Consider the following 21,307-nt stretch of genomic DNA (forward strand, 5'->3'; position numbering starts at 1 on the left):
CGGATGTCGGATAGATGTGCGGAAATTTGCCTTTGGCCAGCGGGTGGTTGGTTGGTTGGTGGAACCGACTTCTATCACTTGTTGTTGAAGTTGATAGCCTAAACAAATTTAAGGCTCAACTGGACAGGTATTTCGAGCGAACGGAGGGGTGAAATGGGAGTGGTGTGTGTGTTTTTTTTTTTTTTTTTTTTTTGGCTAATGCTGAATAAGCTTGCTTTCTTGCATCATATGCCTCTACTAATGCTAATGCTAAAGGCAAACTTCCACACATCTATCCTACAACTGTTTTTCCTCAATTTGAATTTATGCCCACTCAGATGATTATTCTGAGCAAGAGGAAGAATCCCATCAGCATTCAGCATGCTCAAATCATTCAAGGCTTTATACACCTCAATCAGATCATCGCAGGTGCCTAGTCCCCAGACACTGTAATTTGCAAAACTTAAGCCTTTCTTCAGAAAAACAACCCATTGTTCCATTCACTAATCTTGTTGCCCTTCTCTGTACTCATTCCAACAGCTCTACATCCTTCTTAAAATAAGGCCTCCAGACCTGTATACAGTACTCAAGGTGTGGTCTGACCATTACCTTATACAAGGGGATAATCACCTCCTTATACCTGCTAGAAAAATTCCTATATATCATTGACAAGACACCATGAGCTACTCTTGCAGACCATTTGCACTGCTCAGAAAACTACATATCTGCCTGCACAATTACCCCCAGGTCCTTTTCACTCTCTACCACTGTCAGTGTAGTATCACACAGTCGATGCATAACTCTGGGCTTACTGTTTTCCATATGCAGTACATTACCGAAATCCTATTGTCTCAAAACTTGATAAAATGAGGACACAGATCCTACCCAACAGAAAATCAAAATGAGTTAGAATTTGTCCGATTTTTTATTATTATTATTATTATTATTATTATTAGCCACATGGTACAAGGAAGCCTGAGGCTTATGTTGCACCAGCCAAAAAAAATAAATTCCTGAGTTACTTCCCGTGCCCAGTGTGTATGTGTGTGTGTGTGAGAGAGAGAGAGAGAGAGAAGTAGAAAGGCATCACCAAGAAAGAGAAGAATGATGATATCCAGCTCAGGACCCTGGGTTTGCCAAGCCCATACTCACCAGATGTGAGCCCCCGGAGTGAAAAAGAAGCATCATTGTTTCCGGCCAGGATTTTTTTTTACGAATATTAGCAGGTCCTGGTTACACAAGTTATCTGAGTGAGATTTGTTTCTGATATCCCAGAAATGTCCACATTTGATGTCTTGACTACACATCACATTCGTGAAATTTATTTACTATGCTCCTTGCATTAGTGTACATATCACATTCACACATCACAGTCATGAAATTTATTTTTTGTGCTCCTTGCATTAGTGTACATACAAGTTTTTGTGCTCCTTGCATTAGTGTACATACATGCACTTGTTCTTATTTTTAGTTTCCCTCAGCTCCTTGCTTTCAAAGCCTCTGCTGCTGCTTCCAATTGAAGCAGTGTAAGAATCACTTTCACCTCTGCCTGTGGCTATTTTCTATCTGTTAGTCTGTTTACCCTCCCCAGATAGCAATTTTGTGACCCACCTAACCCTGCCTCGATGGCATCAGGAAATAATCTTGCATCCTTTCTATTTAAGTGTCCCATCCCAGTAGAAGCAGTCTCTCCTTTTAGACCACGCTGAGAAAAATTCTACCCCATGAGCCTTGCATAATTTCTCTAGGGCCTAATTGAATGACAGGTCTCTCATCATATACTCCCTCCTATCATGTCTGGGCAGAATTGTAGACATTTTCAATTTCAACCCTAACTCACGGCTTTTTTTTCAATGCTGACCTGTACTTGTTAAGTAATTCCGCCGGTCTCCTACTCTTAATATCATTAGCGCCAACGTGTACAACAATATCATCCTTCGTGCCCTTAAAAGATGATATCTGCTCTACAATGTCATCATCCTTTGACCCTGCCAGACATACCATTCTGACATTTATCCTGATAAACACTCACTCCATATGTGAGTGACACAGACATATGGAGTGAGGAGCACTTGCACAGTGTGCATTTATAACTCTCATAATGAAGGGAATTGTGTTACTATTTTAGTTAGAAGTTAAATCAGTATATAATTTTTTTCATCTGTTGATTTAGCAGTCCTTATCATTTATTATGCCATAATCTGATACATATTTTTTCTCTAGTTTAATAGGTTTGGCATTTTCTGGGTCAGTTGGAATGACCTTAGTGGTGTTAGGATGTGCTCTTCAACAATACAGGTAAGTTACAGTTACTAAAATTTTTCTGAATTTTTCTGAATGTGCTCTTCAACAATACAGGTAAGTTACAGTTACTAAAATTTTTCTGAATTTTGAATGAAATTTGAGATCTCATATAATGTGATGAAGTAAAACTTATGAAATATATATATATAAATATATATATAAAATATAGAAAATTAATAAATATCTTATGTAAAGTAAACTAAACAAGAACTGATTAATGCCATCTATACATATCTAGATAGAACATTACATCAGTCTTATTATATATTTTTTGTATAGTTTAAATACAATTAGTAAAATAGGTAAGATATAGAATAAATATATTTCATATTGGATAAGCTGGTAGCTACTTAACCCTATAATAGCCATAACTGGTCCACGAGGCCAAACCTAGTAAAGGATGATCATTAGTAAAAGTAAAAATAAAACAGTTAATAAACATAATAATAATATATATCAAGTCGATTATAGGACATAGGACACATTGAAAGGGACTTTTTCAAGGGCTAACCCTTCCAATATGTCCCCCTACAATTAACCCAGCTATCAGTTTCTGATATCATCTGCCTGTTTAACATGGTCAAAAGGTAATCTATGAGATAAATGGAAACGTATAATTAAAGTTAGAAAATAATTTAGTTGTTAACAGGCTGGATGACTTTAGCCCAACCGATAGCTAAGACACATAGAAAAACTAGCAAAAGCAAATATTAAGGAAGAAGAGTAATAAAAGAGAACCAATATCCTTCAATTAATATCATATTAATAAGTACCAAAGGAGCAAATGCTAAAATAAGGAGAATGGATTCAAGGTTTAAGAATAGCAATAGTACCTCAATTCCCCTCGAATTACTGTAATAGTTCATGAGGTAAGAAAAATAGAATATGATAGTAAAAAGTTAAAAGTAAAGGAAAAGCTATAATGCAATTGTACGTTGGATTTTACCTTGAGCGTAACTTCCCGTCCCTTATAGAAAGAGATCCTGGCATATCATAAGTATAATGAAGCAAAATTATATATATATAAAATAGTATTAAGTGTAGAGTAACTGTAGCAAGAAGGAAGATAACGTTAATTATAGATCAGGGACACTGGATTAGCAAACGTACCCTAATGCATATATATATTTATGGTATGAAGGAAGTGTGAAGAAGATTTTTTTGTTTAATCCTATTCAATCTACAGTATACACAAGAAGTGAATTCAACAAAATGGATAAGAAATGTAGCAATGTATGGTAGGATGAGATGACCGGGTAAGATATGAAAATGAGACAGATAGTTGGCAAGAAATTAAAATAAGATATGAAAAGGTGACCAAAATAAATTGCAGTATTGTTCACAATTTCAGTGTCTTCATCAAAGGCCATTCACCAAAATTATGAGAAAGACGGCAATGTTTTTGCTTCTGTTTCCGACACGCTCTGTTTGGTGCACGTGTGCTGTAGACACGTGATAAGAACAAAATTTTGCGGCGAAAATAAGGCATACAGATCATGGATGACCTTACAGAAGCAAGTAAAAAGAATTGAAAAAGTGAAATAATGATATCGGAATGTAGGAATAGGCAAAAAGAAAGGAACTTACTGTTACCTTGCAAGACTGGAAAAGACCAAGATGGTGGTATGCATTTTTATTTATGGCTAGGTACACTAGCGGTTCCTAGCATTAGAAAATGGCAAAAGAAAAAAACTGCATGGTATGGTGTCTGTAAACTATCTGGATGTATAAATTGAAATGATATATGTGATGATGAACGCAGTTAAATACATGGTGCACAAACTGCCCAGGATAGTTAAGAAATATATTAGCTTACAAAGTAGTGGTGAAAAGCAGCTAAACTTTTTAAAGGTGAAAAATAGATTGGGTAAAGGAAGAAGGTAGTATCTCGCATATTGCATTCGTAAAACTAATGCCTCACAGGACATAAGAATTAGGGACAAGTGAAGCAGAAAGATGAATGAAGTAAAGGCTTGGGTAGTTCAGGGTTGCAAAACTCGTTCCTGTAGTTAGGACCCTGAATGAATGTCTGGGAGTGTGTACATCGTGTATTTAAAGTCAATTGTGTAAGGATAATAATATGATAGATAGATAATGAAAATTAAAAATAAATGTAAATATATACATGGTTAATACACTGTGTTTGTTCAATTGGTGGGTACAGGTTTTATAAGCTGTAAGACACCACAGATGCCTAGTGTATTATATATACACTATTTACAAACTTGGTGGATATGGGATTTTGTCATCAATTATTGCTGATTATGTTGTCTATATTGATGGCACATAGTTTTTTATGTTTGATGATATTGAGGGCTTTACAAAAGTGGTAGCGGAGATATGCTGTAGGAAAAAGGTTGTTTATCAGTTTTTTATATAGCATCTTGATATTGTTGATGGTTATTACCTTATTGCTGCAAATAGTTGCTATCCTGATGCTTTGCGCTACACGTGCACCAAATAGTCAACCTCACACAGTGGAATGCCACTGTGTGAAGTTGACTGTTTTAAAATAAAATGCATCACGTCTGTTGTACAGGTTGATGGTAGCTTTGTTGTTTATTACAGTAATTTCAAGATCCAGGAAATTGACTATGGTATCATTGTTGTTTGTTTTTTCCAGTTTGAGCTCATTGGGGTATGAGGTAGAAGTTAAGCTCCTGTGGAAATGAGGTTTCAGACCAATATAGATATAGGTTTGCTATTATTCATGAAGCAGGACTTCCCATAGGTGTTCCATTAGTTTGTGGATATACAGTCTTGCCATCATATACAAAGTTATTGGAGCTACATAAGTTCACTAGGTTGTTTCAATAGTTGGTATTGCAGGTTATATTTTCTCTGTATTTTGTGTATATATCTTTGAGCACTGTTTCTAGCTTGGTTTGGTTAATACTGGTAAACAAGCTGTCAAAAGTTTATATATTGGAAATGTTGTTATTCTGTAAGGATTTTAATACTAGTAGGTTGTTGCCTATAATTCTGCTATTTGATATGATGATGTTCAAGAAGGGATGTAGTAGATGTTCAAGAGTTTTGCCTGGTTTGTGTACATAACTATTCTTACATGAGGTTATAAATCTGAATTGTGTGGGGTTTTTTATGGAATTTTGGAATGAAGTATATGTATGGCAAACTGTAATTATTACTGTTCAGTTTTAATTTTTTGTTGAAGGCTATAAGTTTCTTTGTAATAATATTGCAGGCACTGGATATAGGTTTGTATGTGCTGCTGGAGTTAAGTTCAGTTCTAAAAGTGTGTACATAAAATGCTTTGCAAATAAAAGCATAGTTATTTGATGCTTTATCTACGTGTGTGATGATGAAGTTTTTATGTATCTCTAGAAGTTTTTGTTTTAGTTTAGCTAGGTTATAGTAGCTGACCTTGTACTGGCTATATCTATTTGAACTTAATAATGTAAATTTATGTATTAATAAAGTGAATGTATTGCTAATCCACATATGGAATGCCTCTGTTGGTATGTTATGTTTATCTGCTAGGAGAAAGCAGTAGTTTAATAAGTCTTGATATAGCTGTTTCTTGAAAGTAGTTAGATTTATTTTTTGACTGAATTTAAATCCTTGTGCTAGTATATATCTGAGTATTGGATCTGCAATGATACTTAAATTTCATGTGATGATGTGTCCATGGTCAGTATCAATATATTATTTTGCTTTTTTGCAGATGCAGTCCTTAATGTCTGGATTATTGGATATTAAGTTTGTTGCTATGGATTTGTAGTTGCAGACTAGTATCCCAAATGGTTTCTTATATTTGTATCTGACTTTTATGCTGATGCTTTGGGTATTGTTAGGAAGCAAATCATTATGATGATTGATATATTTATTAATGTTGATGTTATCCATGATTTTACTTTAGAAATTTAAGATTATGCTAGATTCTTCGGTATCCATTTTATTATGTGGGTGTTTAAGATTGGATTTACAGATATTAGCATTAGCAAGGACACATGATGCAAGAAAGCAAACTTACATAGCATCAACCAAAAAAAAAAAAAAAAAAAACCATACACCCCCTTCTCATTTCACTCTTCCATCAACTCCAGATATTTGTATAGTTCTGCCTTAAATCTGTTTAAGCTATCAACTTCTGCAACAGATGGAGGTTTGTTCCAGCAATCAACCACCCGCTTGCTGAAAGCAGACTTCCACACATCTATCCTACAACTGTCTTTCCTCAATTTGAATTTATGCCCTCTCAGGTGATTATTCTGAGCAAGAGGAATAATCCCATCAGCACTGAGCATGCTCAAACCATTCAAGGCTTTATACACCTCAATCAGATCACCTCGCAGGTGCCTAGTACCCAGACACTGTAATTTACAAAACTTAAGCCTTTCTTCATAAGAGCAACCCTTTGTTCTATTCACTAATCTTGTTGCCCTTCTCTGTACTCGTTCCAACAGCTCTACATCCTTCTTAAAACGAGGCCATCAGACCTGTATATACCTGTATATACATCAGACCACTCAAAGTGTGGTCTGGCCATTGCTTGTACAAGGGGATAATCACCTCGTTATCCCTGCTAGAAAAATTCTTGTATATCATTGAAAAGACACCATGAGCTACTCTTGCAGATCATCTGCACTGCTGAGAAAACTTCATATCTGACTGCACAATTACCCCCAGGTGCTTTTCACTCTCTACCTCTGTCAGTGTAGAATCACACAGTTGATACATTATTACTCTGGGGTTACTGCTTCCCATATACAGTACTTTACATTTGTCATTGTTAAACTTCAGTTGCCCACCTCTCAGCCCATCTACTCAACTTTTCTAGATCCTATTGCAGCAGCGTGCTGTCATGTGTCATTAATAACCCTGCGAACTTTCATATCGTCTACAAACTTGGACATTTAATATGATATACCATCATCAATATAATTAATGAATACAGAAAACAACAATGGACCCAAAACTAAACCCTGGGGGACTCAACTAATAACATTAGTCCACCAAGAGCAGTGTCCATTGATTACCACTCTCTGTCTTCTCCCACTCAACCATCCCTTTATCCATAGCAGCAATTTGCCTCCAATACCACACTGCTCTAATTTGTGCAGCAGTTTTCCATGTGCAACAGTATCAAAGGCTTTTCTAAGATCCAAATATATGATATCAAAACTATTCTTTGCATCCAGTTCCTTTGTGACTACATCATTGTATCCACTCAAATTGGTCAGACAAAACTTCCCCTTTGGGAAAAGTCTTGTCTGACCAAAGTCTGACCTAGTAGGTCTGACCAAGTAGGGTTTGCCTACTTCCTTTACTGCCTCCATTAATATAACTGGATAGATTCCATCCACCCCAGGTGCCTTTCTTACGTTTATCTTCAACAATTTCTCCTCCACTTTACTCTCAGTTATTATAAGATTATCTAGCTTACTGCCAGAGTTGGAAACACATCTGGCATTTCCCTCCCTGAAAACTTCTCATATGTGAATGTAGATGCAAAATATTCATTTAGCTACCTGAGGAGGATCATCAACAGTTGAATTTTCAATATCAAGTGGACCAATCTGATTCATCCCCTTCCTTCTAGAGTTTACATAAGTAAAGAACTGTTTGCTATTTTTCTTTGCATCCTTTGTTAAAGATTTCTCGTGATCTGCCTTCACCTGCCTAACCTCCTTTGTAACTTGGTTACAGACCTGCTTTTATCTATATAGGCTTCTGTGTCATATGTTAATTTATATGAATCCCATGCATTTTTCTTCTCTGTCACATGTCTAATTAGTTCATCTGACATCCATTTAGGCCTAAATCTTGAACAATATTTCTTTGTTGTTGGTATGAAAAGCCTAGTAGCTTCCAAGATTAATTCTTTGAATGCTTCCCATTTTGAATTTGCTGTTGGTAACATCATCACTTGGTCCCACCGTATAGAATTTAAATACTCTCTCTGACCACCGTAGTCATCTTTACGAAAGCAAAAACCCTTCCCTTTGAGTAAATCCCACTTCAGCACAAATTTAATCACTGCCACCTAGTGGTTCCTTTATCTGCAGATTCTTAATGCATGAAGAATCACTACTGATAATCAGATCAAGAGTATTATTCCCTCTAGTTACCTCCCGAACATCCTGCTGTAGAAATCAATCATTCAATAAATCCACAAAAGCCTTGCTAGTGTATTAGTGAAGGTGGGTTGGAAAACTGCTAGCTTGAGGGGATTCACAGACTAAAAGGTTAAAAGTAGCCGCAGGCAGAGGTGAAGTTGATTCTTGCACTACTTTCTATTAGAATAAGCAGCAGCCTGGAGCGAGGGATGCTGGTAGTTTTAGCGACTAATGGTAGTCAATGTGAAACAGGTGGGTACGTGGGATGTGTTAGGATAACTATGAATAAGAATAGGTGTATGGATACCAGTGCTAGAAGTATAGTTAATAAATTTGATGAATTCGAAGTGTTGGTCAAGACATCAAAGGCGGATATTGTTGGGATATGAGAGACGTGGTGTTACAGATATTAGGAATGCAGAATTGGAATTTGGGGAGTACAGTGTGTATAGGAAGGGAGGTGTTATGCTGTTAATTAAGAAAAACATAAAATCAAAAGAAGTGCATCCAGTTGATAAAGATGAACTGTGTACTGTTGAGTCAGTTTGGTGTGACATAAGCACTGCGAAAGCAAAAATAAGAGTAGCAGTGTGTTATAGGCCTAATGACTCGAATGAGTACAATGAACAATTGTACAGAGAAATAGAGTGAGCTAGTAAATCAGAATGTCTTATAATGGGTGATTCTAACTTCCCAGATATTGACTGGAACTTGTGGGTTGGTCACTCGCACACTAGTAAGACTTGTGGATTTATTGGATGATTGTTTTCTGCAGCAGCATGTTCGAGAGGCAACCAGAGAGGGTAATACTCTTGATCTGGTTATCAGCAATGATCATTCGTGTATTAAGAATTTGCAAATAAAGGAACCACTAGGTGGCAGTGATCACAGTTTACTGATGTGGGATTTACTTAAAGATATAATTACCATCAGGGGTAAAGGAAAGGGTTTTTGCTTCCGTAAAGGTGACAACATTGGTCTCAGACAGTTTATAAATTTTGTTTTTTTTTTTTTTTTTTTTTTTTTTGTTTGGTAGTTGTTGGCGCATCGGCTTCTGTGGCCATAGTGCACCTCCCAAGGTTTTTGCAGTACTTTGATCCAAGCCCGAGGCGGGAATCGAACCCGCGACCTTTGGGTTGCCAGGCAGGCACTTTACCCACCTGGCTAGCCCGGTCGGCTATAAATTTTGTACAGTGGGATCAACTGATGATGTTACCAACAGCAAATTCTAAGTGGGAAGCATTCAAGGAATTAATCGTGGAAGCTACTAAAAGTTTCATACCTATTAAGAAATATTGTTCAAGGTTTAGGCCTAAATGGTTGTCAAATGAACTAATGAGACTCGTGGCAGAGAAGAAAAATGCATGGGATGCATATAAATTATCAAGCACACAGTAGCCTATGGCAGATATAAGCTAGTCTGTAATCAAGTCATAAAAGAGGTTAGGCTGGCGAATGCAGATTACGAGAAATCTTAGGCAAAGTATGCTAAGAAAAACAGCAAGGATTTCTTTACTTACATAAACTCTAAAAAGAATGGGGGATAAATATCTGATTGGTTCACTTGATATCAATGGTTCGACTTTTGATTATCCTACTCAGACAGCAAACAAACTGAATGAGTATTCTGCATCTATATTCACACATGATGAATTATTAAGGTTTGAAAATGCCAGAAGGTTATCAAATTGTAGCAGGGTGTTTAATAATTTTGTAATAACCGAGAGCAAAGTGGAGGAGAAATTGTTGAAGTTAAACCTAAGAAAGACACCTGGGTTGGATGGGATCTATCCAGTTAAATTATATGAGAGTATCCTTGGACTCAGGGGCGGTCCTCTCAGACTGGAGATGTGCAAATGTATTCCCAATATCCAAAGAGGGATCGAAGAGTGACATGAGCAGTTACAGACCAGTTAATTTAACTTCTGTTCCACGTAAAATAATGGAGTCACTGGTTAAAGATGCATTGCAGGATCATCTAGACAAGACTGCAGCAATAATTCAGACACAGCATGGATTTATTAATGGAAAGTCTTGTCTGACAAATCTGATTGCATATTATGGTGTGGTTACAAAGGAACTAGACAAAAAAAATAATTTTGATATCATATACTTGGATTTCAGGAAACCTTTTGACACTGTTATGCATGGAAGACTACTTTTCAAATTGGAGCAGAACAGTATTAAGGGTAAGTTGCTACAATGGATAAAAGGATAGTTGAGTAGGAGAAGACAGAGGGTGGTAATCAATGGGTGCTGCTCTTCGTGGACTAATGTTATTAGTGGAGCCCACAGGTTTCAGTGTTGGATCCACTGTTGTTTTGTATATTTATCAATGATATCGATGAAGGTATATCAAGCTTAGTGTCGAAGTTTGCAGATGATAGAAGGTTGGCAGGGTTGTTAATGACAGTAATGGCAGTGTGCTACTGGAACAGGATCTAGAAAATTTGGACCGATGGGCTGAGAAATGACAACTGAAATTTAACATTGACAAATACAAAGTTCTGCATATGGGTAGAAGTAACTTCAGAGAAATGTAACAACTATGTGGTACTACACTTAAGGTGGTATAAAATGAAAAAGACTTGAGAGTAATTGTGCAGTCAGATATAAAGTTTTCTGAACAATGCAGACAGGCTGCCATGGCAGGTTATGGGGTTTTTCAATGATATACAGGAATTTTGCCAGCAGGGAAAAGGAAGTGATTGTCTCTCTGTATAAGGCAATGGTCAGGCCATGCCTTGAGTACTGCATACAGGTCTGGAGGCCTCATTTTAGGAAGGATGTAGATTTGCTTGAGCATGTACAGATAAGGGCAACAAGATTGGCGAGGGTAATGATGGGATATTCTTACCAAGAGAGTCTTATGGTCTGCAAATTGCAGCCACTGGAAACTAGGCACCTGCGAGGTGATCTGATTGAGGAGTATAAGGCCTTGAATGGGTTGAGCAGTTTGAATTCTGTTGGGATTCTTCCGCTTATTCAGATTACGAACCTAGGGAAACATAAATCGAAATGAGGAAAGACAGATGTATAATAGATGCATGGAAATTTGCTTTTAGCCAGCTGGTGGTTAATTGCTGGAACATACTTCCATCTGTTGTTGTGGAAGTTGATAGGTTAAATAAATTTGAGGAACTGGACAAACATTTAGAGGGAATTGTTTTGTAATTTTTTTTTTTTTTTTGGCTCATGCTGCATAAGCTCATACAATTGCTTTCTTGCATCACATCCCACTATCAATATCACCACCACCACTATTACTACTAACCCACAAATTCCAGTCAGTCTCTGTGAAATTAAAATCCCCCATTATAAGACACTGTAATTTACTGGCCCATTCTATTTCTCTGCACAATTGCTCATTATACTCATCAGATTCGTTAGGCCTATAACACACACCTACTCTCATTTTTCCTTTCCCAGTATGTCACACCAAACAGACTCAACATTGTATTGTCCACCAATATCAGTTTGATGCACTTCCTTAAATTTTGTGTTTCTTAACTAACCGCATAACCCCCTACTCCCTTCCTTCCTGTCTTTCCTTTCTCTACACATTGTACTCCCCAAATGCCAATTCTGCACTGCTTATTTCTGTGTGACATCATCAAATGCAGATACTGTTGATATCCAAACAGTATCTGCATTTAAATTTGACACTTGGAGCTAATGATTATAGTTTTCACCCCTAATACTTATGTCCAATTTATCTAGTTGATATTATAATTAACTAAAATATTGTTATATATATATAATCCAAAAATTAAATAGACAGAAATTAATAAAAATATATATTAAAAAATAAATATATATATATATACAGGCAGTTCTCACTGTACGAGTTTTTGCTTTACTAGTTCCCGGGTTTACGATTTTTTTTTTCCTAAGTATCAACAAAATCGAAAATATGAACATTAATTGCAAAAAATGAATGTTAAATATTCATAAATACTGCATTTTAAACCACCCGCTTATGTATACAATACAGTGTACCCCGCTTTGCGATATTAATCAGTTCCATTGACACCATCGTATCATTAAAATATCGTAATGTGAACCCAGTAACACATTGTTTTTTTGGTAATTCGTTTCAAGATCTCAGAAGTTGAAATTTCTGTATAACTAAGCTATTTATCTCTCTAAAATGTCATTATTCAGGTCATGAACTTGATCTTATGGCCATATAAAAGGTTGTGAGCGTGGTTTGTAAACTTTATTAGTTACCGATTGAAATAATTAAAATGCACTGCACTTTCATCGTTATCATATGTTCCGTTATAAGAATCAATTTTAAACGCATTTGTGATGTTTTTCTAAAGCACATTTCTGGAGGTCACGACCTCCATTCAAAAGAGAGCAGTTAGGTTAATTGATGACTACTCACTAACAGAGTCTCTCCGCTCTGTCTCATAGACGTACTGTTTCTGCTGCATGCCTTTTCTACAGATATTTCCATGGGCACTGTTCTTCTGAATTGGCCTCTATAATTCCCGCTTGTAGGCGCCTCCGTAGCCTGGTGGGAAGGAGCAGCAGTGCATAGCACATGCTTCTTGATTAGACCGGGGTTCGAGCCCATCACCACCAAATACGGAGGGTGCTGAGAGGTCAGGAAATGACCCCTACATATTCCCGGTGCAATATGGCCTTAGTTGCTAATGCTCCTAAAAACCAAATAAACATAACAAGTCCCGCTTGTCTCTTTCAAAACAAGTCCGAATACGTGCTGCCACCAGCCAACATCCATTCACGGTCTAACTTCATTCAACTGCCGTTTCCTGGAACAACCTTCCTTCACACATATTTCCTGAAAATTACAGTCTACAGAAGTTCAAGTCTAATGTCAATAAATATCTTCTTTCGTCTTCTCCACCTCCAACCCAAGCACGGTACTAAGTACTATAGGTTCTAATACCTCTCGTGTTGGGGTTTTAATAAAAAAAAAAAAAAAAATTCAATTGGATGAGATTAATCCCATTTATATTTTCAATCTGGCCCATAATTGGTCCTAGATTGTATGTTTTACCATTTTTTATAGCAGGGGCATTTGTCATTCCCGATGCTGTGTGCATAGTCAGCCGTGCTGCCTTGCAGGTAGCACGTTTTGGCTGCTGAGACTTATTTTTGCAGCTTTTGTAATCGTGGCCAGTGACTCATAGTGACCACAGATAGGTTCTTTTTGACTGCAGTCCCTCGCAGTATGACAATACTTATTGACATTTAAAACACTTTTGTATGGAGAAATGTTCCCTGAATCTATGGCTGGTCCAGCCAGCACAGATTCTCTATTGTTCCTACAGTGCCTTCCATATTTTAGGTGTAATTTCTGCTATTATGTTAAATAATCCATTTCTTTTGCTTTTGGTTCCTCTTTTTTAAAAGGAATTCAGCAGTAAATTCATCTATTGTCAATATGCTACTGCAGTTTTTATAGTATATATCCATCATTAGGTCTCTTTCTAATGTTGCCTCTGGTACATCAAAACTTAAGATGTGAGGATTTTTTTCCTTTTGTCGTTTCTGTTTTAAGCCCAAGTTTTGTGACTTCAGGTATTGCCTCCACCTTTTTTTTTTAAATCCTCCTTATTTGCTACTTCCAGTAGCACCCCATTTTCTTTCACTTTTCTCATACTGTTAATTTTTATGTCCTTTAAGTAGGGCTTTAGTTGTGTCATCACTGTTTCTTTGACAGCCTCACTGGATTTGTGGGCTCAGTCAGACATTGCTTTTAGTATGACAATGTTTGTTTCTTTATTTCTGGATGTTTGCTTTGTCTTGTTAGTCTCCTTTGGCTGTGTAGCCACTGTTTTATTTGCCCTTGCTACTTGGGCATATAGTAATGTGTCGATCTCTTTATAATTATTTTTTTCTTCTGTCACAGTTTCCACTTTGGTTTTTAAAACTCTTTTCTGTGTTCAACTCTGACTCTCTGTTCCAAGACTGTCCAACAGTTGACTATCTATAGTCTTGTTGCAGACGTAATTCTATTTGTTTGCTTGTGAAGAAAGTCTTCTAGGTAAAGTTTTAACTCTTTAATTTGTTTGATCGGGTTAATGGTTTAAAACCTTATTTCCTCTTCTGTTTTGTTGTCTGTATTTTCATTGCTATCTTTTTACTTGTATTCTTTATTTTCTGTTTGATTTCTCCCCCTTTTTTGCCCCTTTCATACCAAGGGGTCCTGAGGGACATGCTTCAGTGTCTTCATTATTTATTTGCTCATTATTGTTGGGGGTTCTTTCCTTAAAACTCTGATATCTGAGTTTGGGATATCCTCTATATTTAAGCCAGGGTTGTCTCCTGGTTTCTGTGGGAAAATCACCTTGAACAAAGGAAACTAAAAATTCTTAAATCTATTACTAGATCTAAGCTCTCCATTAAAGATAACCTTGATATAACATGTTTTCTGAAGTTCTGGACACAAGTTTCAAGATACCAAATTTTCCCTTATTCATGGACCTTTAAACTCTATTCATACTCATATATTGTGCTGTGGTCATTCCCTGACCTTTCCGCATCCTCCATATTTGGTGGTCACGGGCTCGAACCCCAGTCTAATCAAGAAGCGTGTGCTACTTGATTAGACTGCTGCTCCTGCCCACCTGGCTACGAAGGCACCACTCATACTTATAATGATTCCCAGGACTCAAAACAAACTGGTAGTGCAGCTATTCTTGACTATCTCTTTGGATTAAAAGCAAATATGCTAGATGCTTTTATAGAGGGTCCACTGTGTCACCTCTTATGGTAGTTGAGATTTCCAAAAATTGGAACAGTATGGAAAGGTTAGTGATAGATCTAACTAAAGAGAACGAAAAGTTGAGAACAAAATTAAATGATCTTAATGTTGAGAGGAAAGAGTGATCACGGAGTTTTATGGTGATGATGACAAGAGAGGTAGCAGAAGTAAAAGGCAAAGGAATGGGTTTTAATTTCAGGAAAGGAAATTACGATGCCTTAAGGTACTACATGGCCTCTATCAACTGGGTAGATATTGTGCAGAAAATGAATACATTTGAACTGTGGTATGCTTTTAAAACATTAATCACAGATGCCTTGAATGCGTATATACCATTAAAAAAATACTCCATGAGGAAGGTTCCAAGTTGGATGAATAGTGAAGTTGCCACATTACTTGAGCAGAAAAAGGTGGCATGGAAAGGTTACAGAGCAATAAAAAGTACTGAAGCCTATAATAACAGCTACAAGGTGATGTGTAATAGAACCACAGAAAAGGTTTGACAGGCAAAGGTAGTTTATGAGAAATCACTAGCAAAGAGGGGGGGGGATAAAGAATTCTACACATATAAATGCTAAGAAGACCAGGACAAACCAGATCAGACCTTTATGTAAGGGAAAGGGGATAGTATTAAATACATCAGCTGCCGTTGCAGATGAACTCAACAGTTATTTTGCATTGATATTTACAAATGAAAAACCTTTTGTGGCAACGGGAAATTGTGGGAGCGAAGTTAAAAAATATGTAATTAATGATATTGAAATTTTGCAAGATTAGTTAATGAAAAAACTTTCGAGCCTACAGACCAGTAAGGCTCCTGGAGTTGATGGAATATACTCTATAATCTTAAGGGAGGCGGCAAGCAAGTGTATTGAACCATTGAGGCTAATTATGCGAGCACCACTAGATTCTAGGGAGATTCCCTTGGATTGGAAAAGTGCAAATGTATCTCCCATACATAAGGGTGGCTCTAAAAGTGAAGTTGGAAATTATCGACCTATCAGTCTGACTTCAGTAGTAGGGAAAATCATGGAGGCAATGATCAAGGGTGGAATTCAGGATCATTTAGATCGAATTGAAATTCTCAAGGATACTCAGCATGGTTTTGTAAAGGGAAAATCATGTTTAACAAATCTGGTTCGCTATTTCGAAAGGGTCACTCACGAGCTGGATTTAGGGAATAATTTCGACATTGTTTATTTAGATTTCAGCAAAGCTTTTGACTCAATCCCACATGAGCGGTTGCTTTATAAGCTGGAACAGGTTGGAATCACTGGAAAAATCCTTAGATGGATAGAAGGATGGCTTCGGGGCAGGAGGCAGAGGGTTGTGATAAATGGCTATTCCTCAGATTGGGTTTATGTAAGAAGTGGGGTTCACCAAGGATCAGTATTAGGACCACTGTTGTTTTTAATTTTCATAAATGACATTGATGAAGGCATGGAGGGCGTGATGTCTAAATTTGCAGATGATGTTAAAATTGGTAGAGTAGTTAATGATCACTGTTAAGCTGAGCTTCTTCAGAGAGACCTAGATAGACTTCAGGAATGGTCAGAAAAATGGCGACTGTGCTTTAATCCAACAAAGTGTAAGGTATTACACCTGGGAAACAGTAATCTCAAAATAACTTATTCACTTGGTGGAGTTCAACTAAACCCAGTACTGGAGGAAAGGGACTTGAGTATTACGAAACGGTCAGACATGAAATTCTCTGAGCATTGTAAACAGGTTGCAAGGCCCATGGTGTCCTATCGATGATCTATCGAACTTTTGCAAGTAGAGATAGGGACGTGATAATCCCATTATATAAGGCTTATGTTAGACCACACTTTTAATACTGTGTTCAAGTATGGAGACCGCACCTAAAGAAAGACATCGAGCTTCTTGAAAGGGTGCAAAGATGGGTAACTCGCCTGGTGAGATCGGCAAAAGGGCGTCCTTATGAATAAAGACTTTGAATATGTGGGTTGCAGAGTTTGGAAACTAGACACCTTAGAGGAGATTTGAGGTGTTTAAGGCTCTGAGAGGCATCAGTAAAATGAATGAGGATGAAATTTTCAAGATTATAAATGATGCTAGAACTAGGGGACATAAATTCAAGTTACGGGGGGAAATGTTTAGATTGGACTGCAGGAAGTTTTATTTTAGCCAGCGAGTTATAAATTACTGGAATAAGTTGCCTTCGTGGGTGGTAGAGGCCGACAGTTTGGGGAAATTCAAAGGTCATCTGGATAGTACTTCCGGGTAAGGGATGCACATAGGATGATAGGTTTAATTTCCTGTTTTTTTATTAATTATTATTATTTATTCTTTTTTTTTGTTTGGTTTTATCATTGTTTTGTTCGGATTTTTTTTTTTTTTTTTTGGCTGGTGCAGCCTAAGCCATAGGCTTTCTTGCACCATGTGGCCATTACTAATACTAATACTAACAACAAAATGTCTTGCCAACCATTTCGGTTCCCACCTGTGCAGGTGTGGCTGCCTTAGCCACTGGCAGACAATCTCAGAGTGATGTTAACTTACCGGATGTACAAACAAAGTATGTACTTATAGTTAAAGCAAATGCAGAGTAATTGTAAAACTAGTGGGAAAGTTAAAGCTGAAATTTCTAAAAACCTTAAACTTGAATTTAAAAAAGTTAAGGGTTAAATCAATGAGAAAAATAATAAATAAGGGAATTTTAATTGAAACTCATAATGGTAAGGATCTTAATAAACTTAAATCATGCCACAAGTTCAAGGAGCTAAAATTTTCTGTGGATTCCCCTAAAAATTTAATTTATGTATGTCATAATTTATGACATACATAAATATGTCAATGACTCTGATTTTCTTGAGGACTTTTTCAATAAAAACCTTGTAGATCATGGGATTTCCCAGGAAGATTTTGAGTCTGTTAAGGTTTGTTTTAAAATCAGATCCTGGAACAAAAACAATCAACATTGGAACTTAAGGTTCCAAACAAAATTAGGAAAGTGTTTTTAGCATCAAATTGCAGGGTTTTTATCGGATGGTCTGTCCATGGTATGAAGGATTTTTAGACACCATCACGCTGTTTAAAATATCTTAGCTATGGACACCCAGCTAAAAACTACCACCAGTCTGAGTTTACCTGCAGACACTGCGGTGGCCTGAGTCACAAAATTCAAGATTGTCCTAAAATGGAGGAACCTGTTGTTTGCCCAAATTGTCGGCTTAAGAAGAAGAATGTGGACCATTCCTTCAAGGACATTAAGTGTCCTGAATTTATGAAAGCTCAAGAGCTAACAAAAATTCGGACCGACTTTACCTAACTCTGAAGTGTCTTGTGTTTATGCTTTACAGCTAAACTGTCAACGATCTTTATTGGTTCTAAACGACGCTTCTAAGTTGATTGTCCAACACAAACTTCAACTTTTAGGGTTACAAGAATTATATTCCTATAAAGGTGTGGTCAAGGGCCTCCCTCTCAGCTGTCGCATTATTTCCTCAAACCCTGCTATGGTCATGATTGGGGAAACGTGACTACCAGCATTTGGGCTGCCCTGGTGTTGCTGACCCCCCCCTCATTACTGTAACAAAAATTTCAAGTCTTTGCTCCACTCATGCCGCATGTGCATGCTTGCAAGGCTGTTTCAGAAAAAATTATGTGGTCTCATTGTATGCTCAATGCAGTCAGGCGGGACAGGCCATTGAGCCATTTCTAAATTATATGGAAGACTTTCTGATCTGTCTGTTTGGTTTTCCTGTCATTTTTATGATAGATGCTAATGCCCACTCTCGACTTTGGAATAGCCCTACTACAGATTCCAAGGGGGAGCTCTTAGAAGAGCTTATCCAGTCCAATAATCTCACTCTGGAATACCCCAGGACATCTGCCAACTTTCGTTTCATCGCTTGGTCAATCCTATATTGACATTACTCTTTCAAACTCTGCTCTTGGTAATGGCATTTCCAGCTGGCTTAGCCATACATTGTGGTGCTAGAGTGATCACAATGTCATCACCTTTGCAATCAGTCATAGCAACAATCCTAGGACTATCAGGTGCTGTTTTGACTTCCCGTGGTTTAAAACCATGTTGATTGGAATAGCTTTGATGTAAAGGTTAGTGAGCTTACTTCTGAAGAAATAATCATCCAGCATGGCTCTCTTCCTGCTGATATGCAAGTTACCAGGGTCCAAGAGATTCTAAACATGATCTGTGAGGCCACTCTAAAAAAGAAAAAACAAAAAATGAACTGTGTGCCATGGTGGACTCCAAATCTCACTATTCTCAGAATAAACTTACAAAAAATTCTCATTGTAATTTTCAGAGAGCAAAGAGAGCTAACAGGCTTGGGGCTGAGATTAACAGACTTGGTGAGTTGTATAAATCCAATAGAAGGAGTTATTTCAATACCATCTACCAAGAAAAAAACTCGCCTGGGCAAGGTTTGTTCATCACAACATAAATGAAGATCTGTGGGGATTACCCTGCAAACTTGTTACAAACAAGGTTCATCCTAGTGATGTTTTCTCATCTATTACTGTGAATGGTAATGAAACCTTGGACTGGAGCTTGTCAATTAATGCCATTTTGGAGAGACTGCTCCATGAGGACACTGCTTCCTGTGAAAACACCATCCAAACTACAACGAGATTAGATCATTTATCATACCAAGGGCCCTGCGCCAAGGCTCCATTTTCAGATATTGAGCTGGAATCTGCTATCTCAACCTTAAGGGATGGAAAGTGTCCTGGACAGGACATCCTTGAGGTTTCTGTTCTTAAAAGATTTGGGAAAAATTTCCCATTAATAATATTAAATCTTATGAATGCTTGTCTGTCTTTGGGGTTATTCCCATTGCCTTGGAAACAGGCTACACTTAAACTTCTGCTTAAGTCCTTTGACAAACCCTCCAATAATCCGGCCCCTTACAGGCCCATTGCTCTACTGCCCATCCTTGGTAAAGTCCTAGAAAAATTCTCTCTCGTTTTCTAAATTACTATTTAGAGAAATCTAAGTTCCCCACTTCAATTCTGCTTTACCTGTGGAAGGTCTTCTGTTGATGCTATTTGTCAGGTTCTGTATACTGTTCAAAATTCCACTTCTAAATATGTCCTCAGTCTCTTTGTTGACTTCAAAGGGGCATTCAATGCTGTTTGGTGGCTGAGTGTCCTGGTGAGGTCCAGAGAGGCCGGGGTCTCTGCTCCCATTTACCGCCTCCTTTTGAATTATTTTGATTCTCGTGGTATCACAGTCACTTCAGGATTTTGTTCTGTCACAAGATCTGTAACTAGAGGTTGCCCTCAGGGCTCTGTTCTTGGCCCTGTGTGCTGGAACATGGTCCTTGATGGGTGGCTTTCAGTTGTTCGTGATGACATCCTTCAGCTCGATTACGCAGATGACCTTGTTATTCTGATTTTTGGTAATTCCTGCTGGGATCTTGAGCACAGAGCAAATGAAGTTCTCAAGGACTTGAATATCTGGTGTCAGACACATAAACTTCAAATCTCCACTAATAAAACAAAACAAATGTTGCTAAAGGGCTTTGTTGATGTGAATAGACCACCTGTTATTAAGCTAAATGGAGAAATGATTAGGAGTACTAGGCAGCATAAATACTTAGAAATTTATTTGGATGACCATCTTAATTTTAATTATCATGCAAAATATGTACTTCAGAAAATAAAAGCTGTGACCTATAAAATTATTAAGATTACCAGGAGTACTTTTGGTGTAAAGAAATCTTCTATTAGCATTAGCATTAGTAGAGGCATATGATGCAAGAAAGCAAGCTTATTCAGCATCAGCCAAAAAAAAAAAAAAAAAACACACCACTCCCATTTCACCCCTCCGTTCGCTCGAAATACCTGTCCAGTTGAGCCTTAAATTTGTTTAGGCTATCAACTTCAACAACAAGTGATGGAAGTCGGTTCCACCAACCAACCACCCGCTGGCCAAAGGCAAATTTCCGCACATCTATCCGACATCCGTCCTTCCTCAATTTGAATTTATGCCCTCTGAGCTGATTATTCTGAGCCAGATGAAGAATCTCATTGGCATTGAGCATGCTCAAACCATTCAAAGCCTTATACACCTCTATCAGATCACCTCGCCGGTGCCTAGTCTCCAGACTCTGTAATTTGCAAAACTTAAGCCTTTCTTCGTAAGAGCAACCCTTTGTTCCATTCACTAATCTTGTTGCCGCTCTCTGTACCCGTACCAGCAGCTCTACATCCTTCT

General features: G+C 37.5%; 1 protein-coding gene across 1 annotated transcript in view; it reads left to right on the plus strand.

Moving 5' to 3' along the window:
• Window positions 1-21,307, plus strand: part of LOC150077631 (leptin receptor gene-related protein) — a 199,008-nt gene that overhangs the window by 93,753 nt on the left and 83,948 nt on the right. The window contains exon 2 of the mRNA XM_090386025.1: window positions 2,203-2,277. Within this exon, the coding sequence (XP_090242151.1) occupies window positions 2,237-2,277 (41 nt within the window). The 5' untranslated portion in view covers window positions 2,203-2,236. The remainder of the gene's footprint in view (window positions 1-2,202; window positions 2,278-21,307) is intronic.

This window comes from Mastigoproctus giganteus, chromosome 12 (genome assembly GCF_048544385.1).
Source record: "Mastigoproctus giganteus isolate SK-2022 chromosome 12, ASM4854438v1, whole genome shotgun sequence".
Taxonomy (NCBI): Eukaryota; Metazoa; Arthropoda; class Arachnida; order Uropygi; family Thelyphonidae; genus Mastigoproctus; species Mastigoproctus giganteus.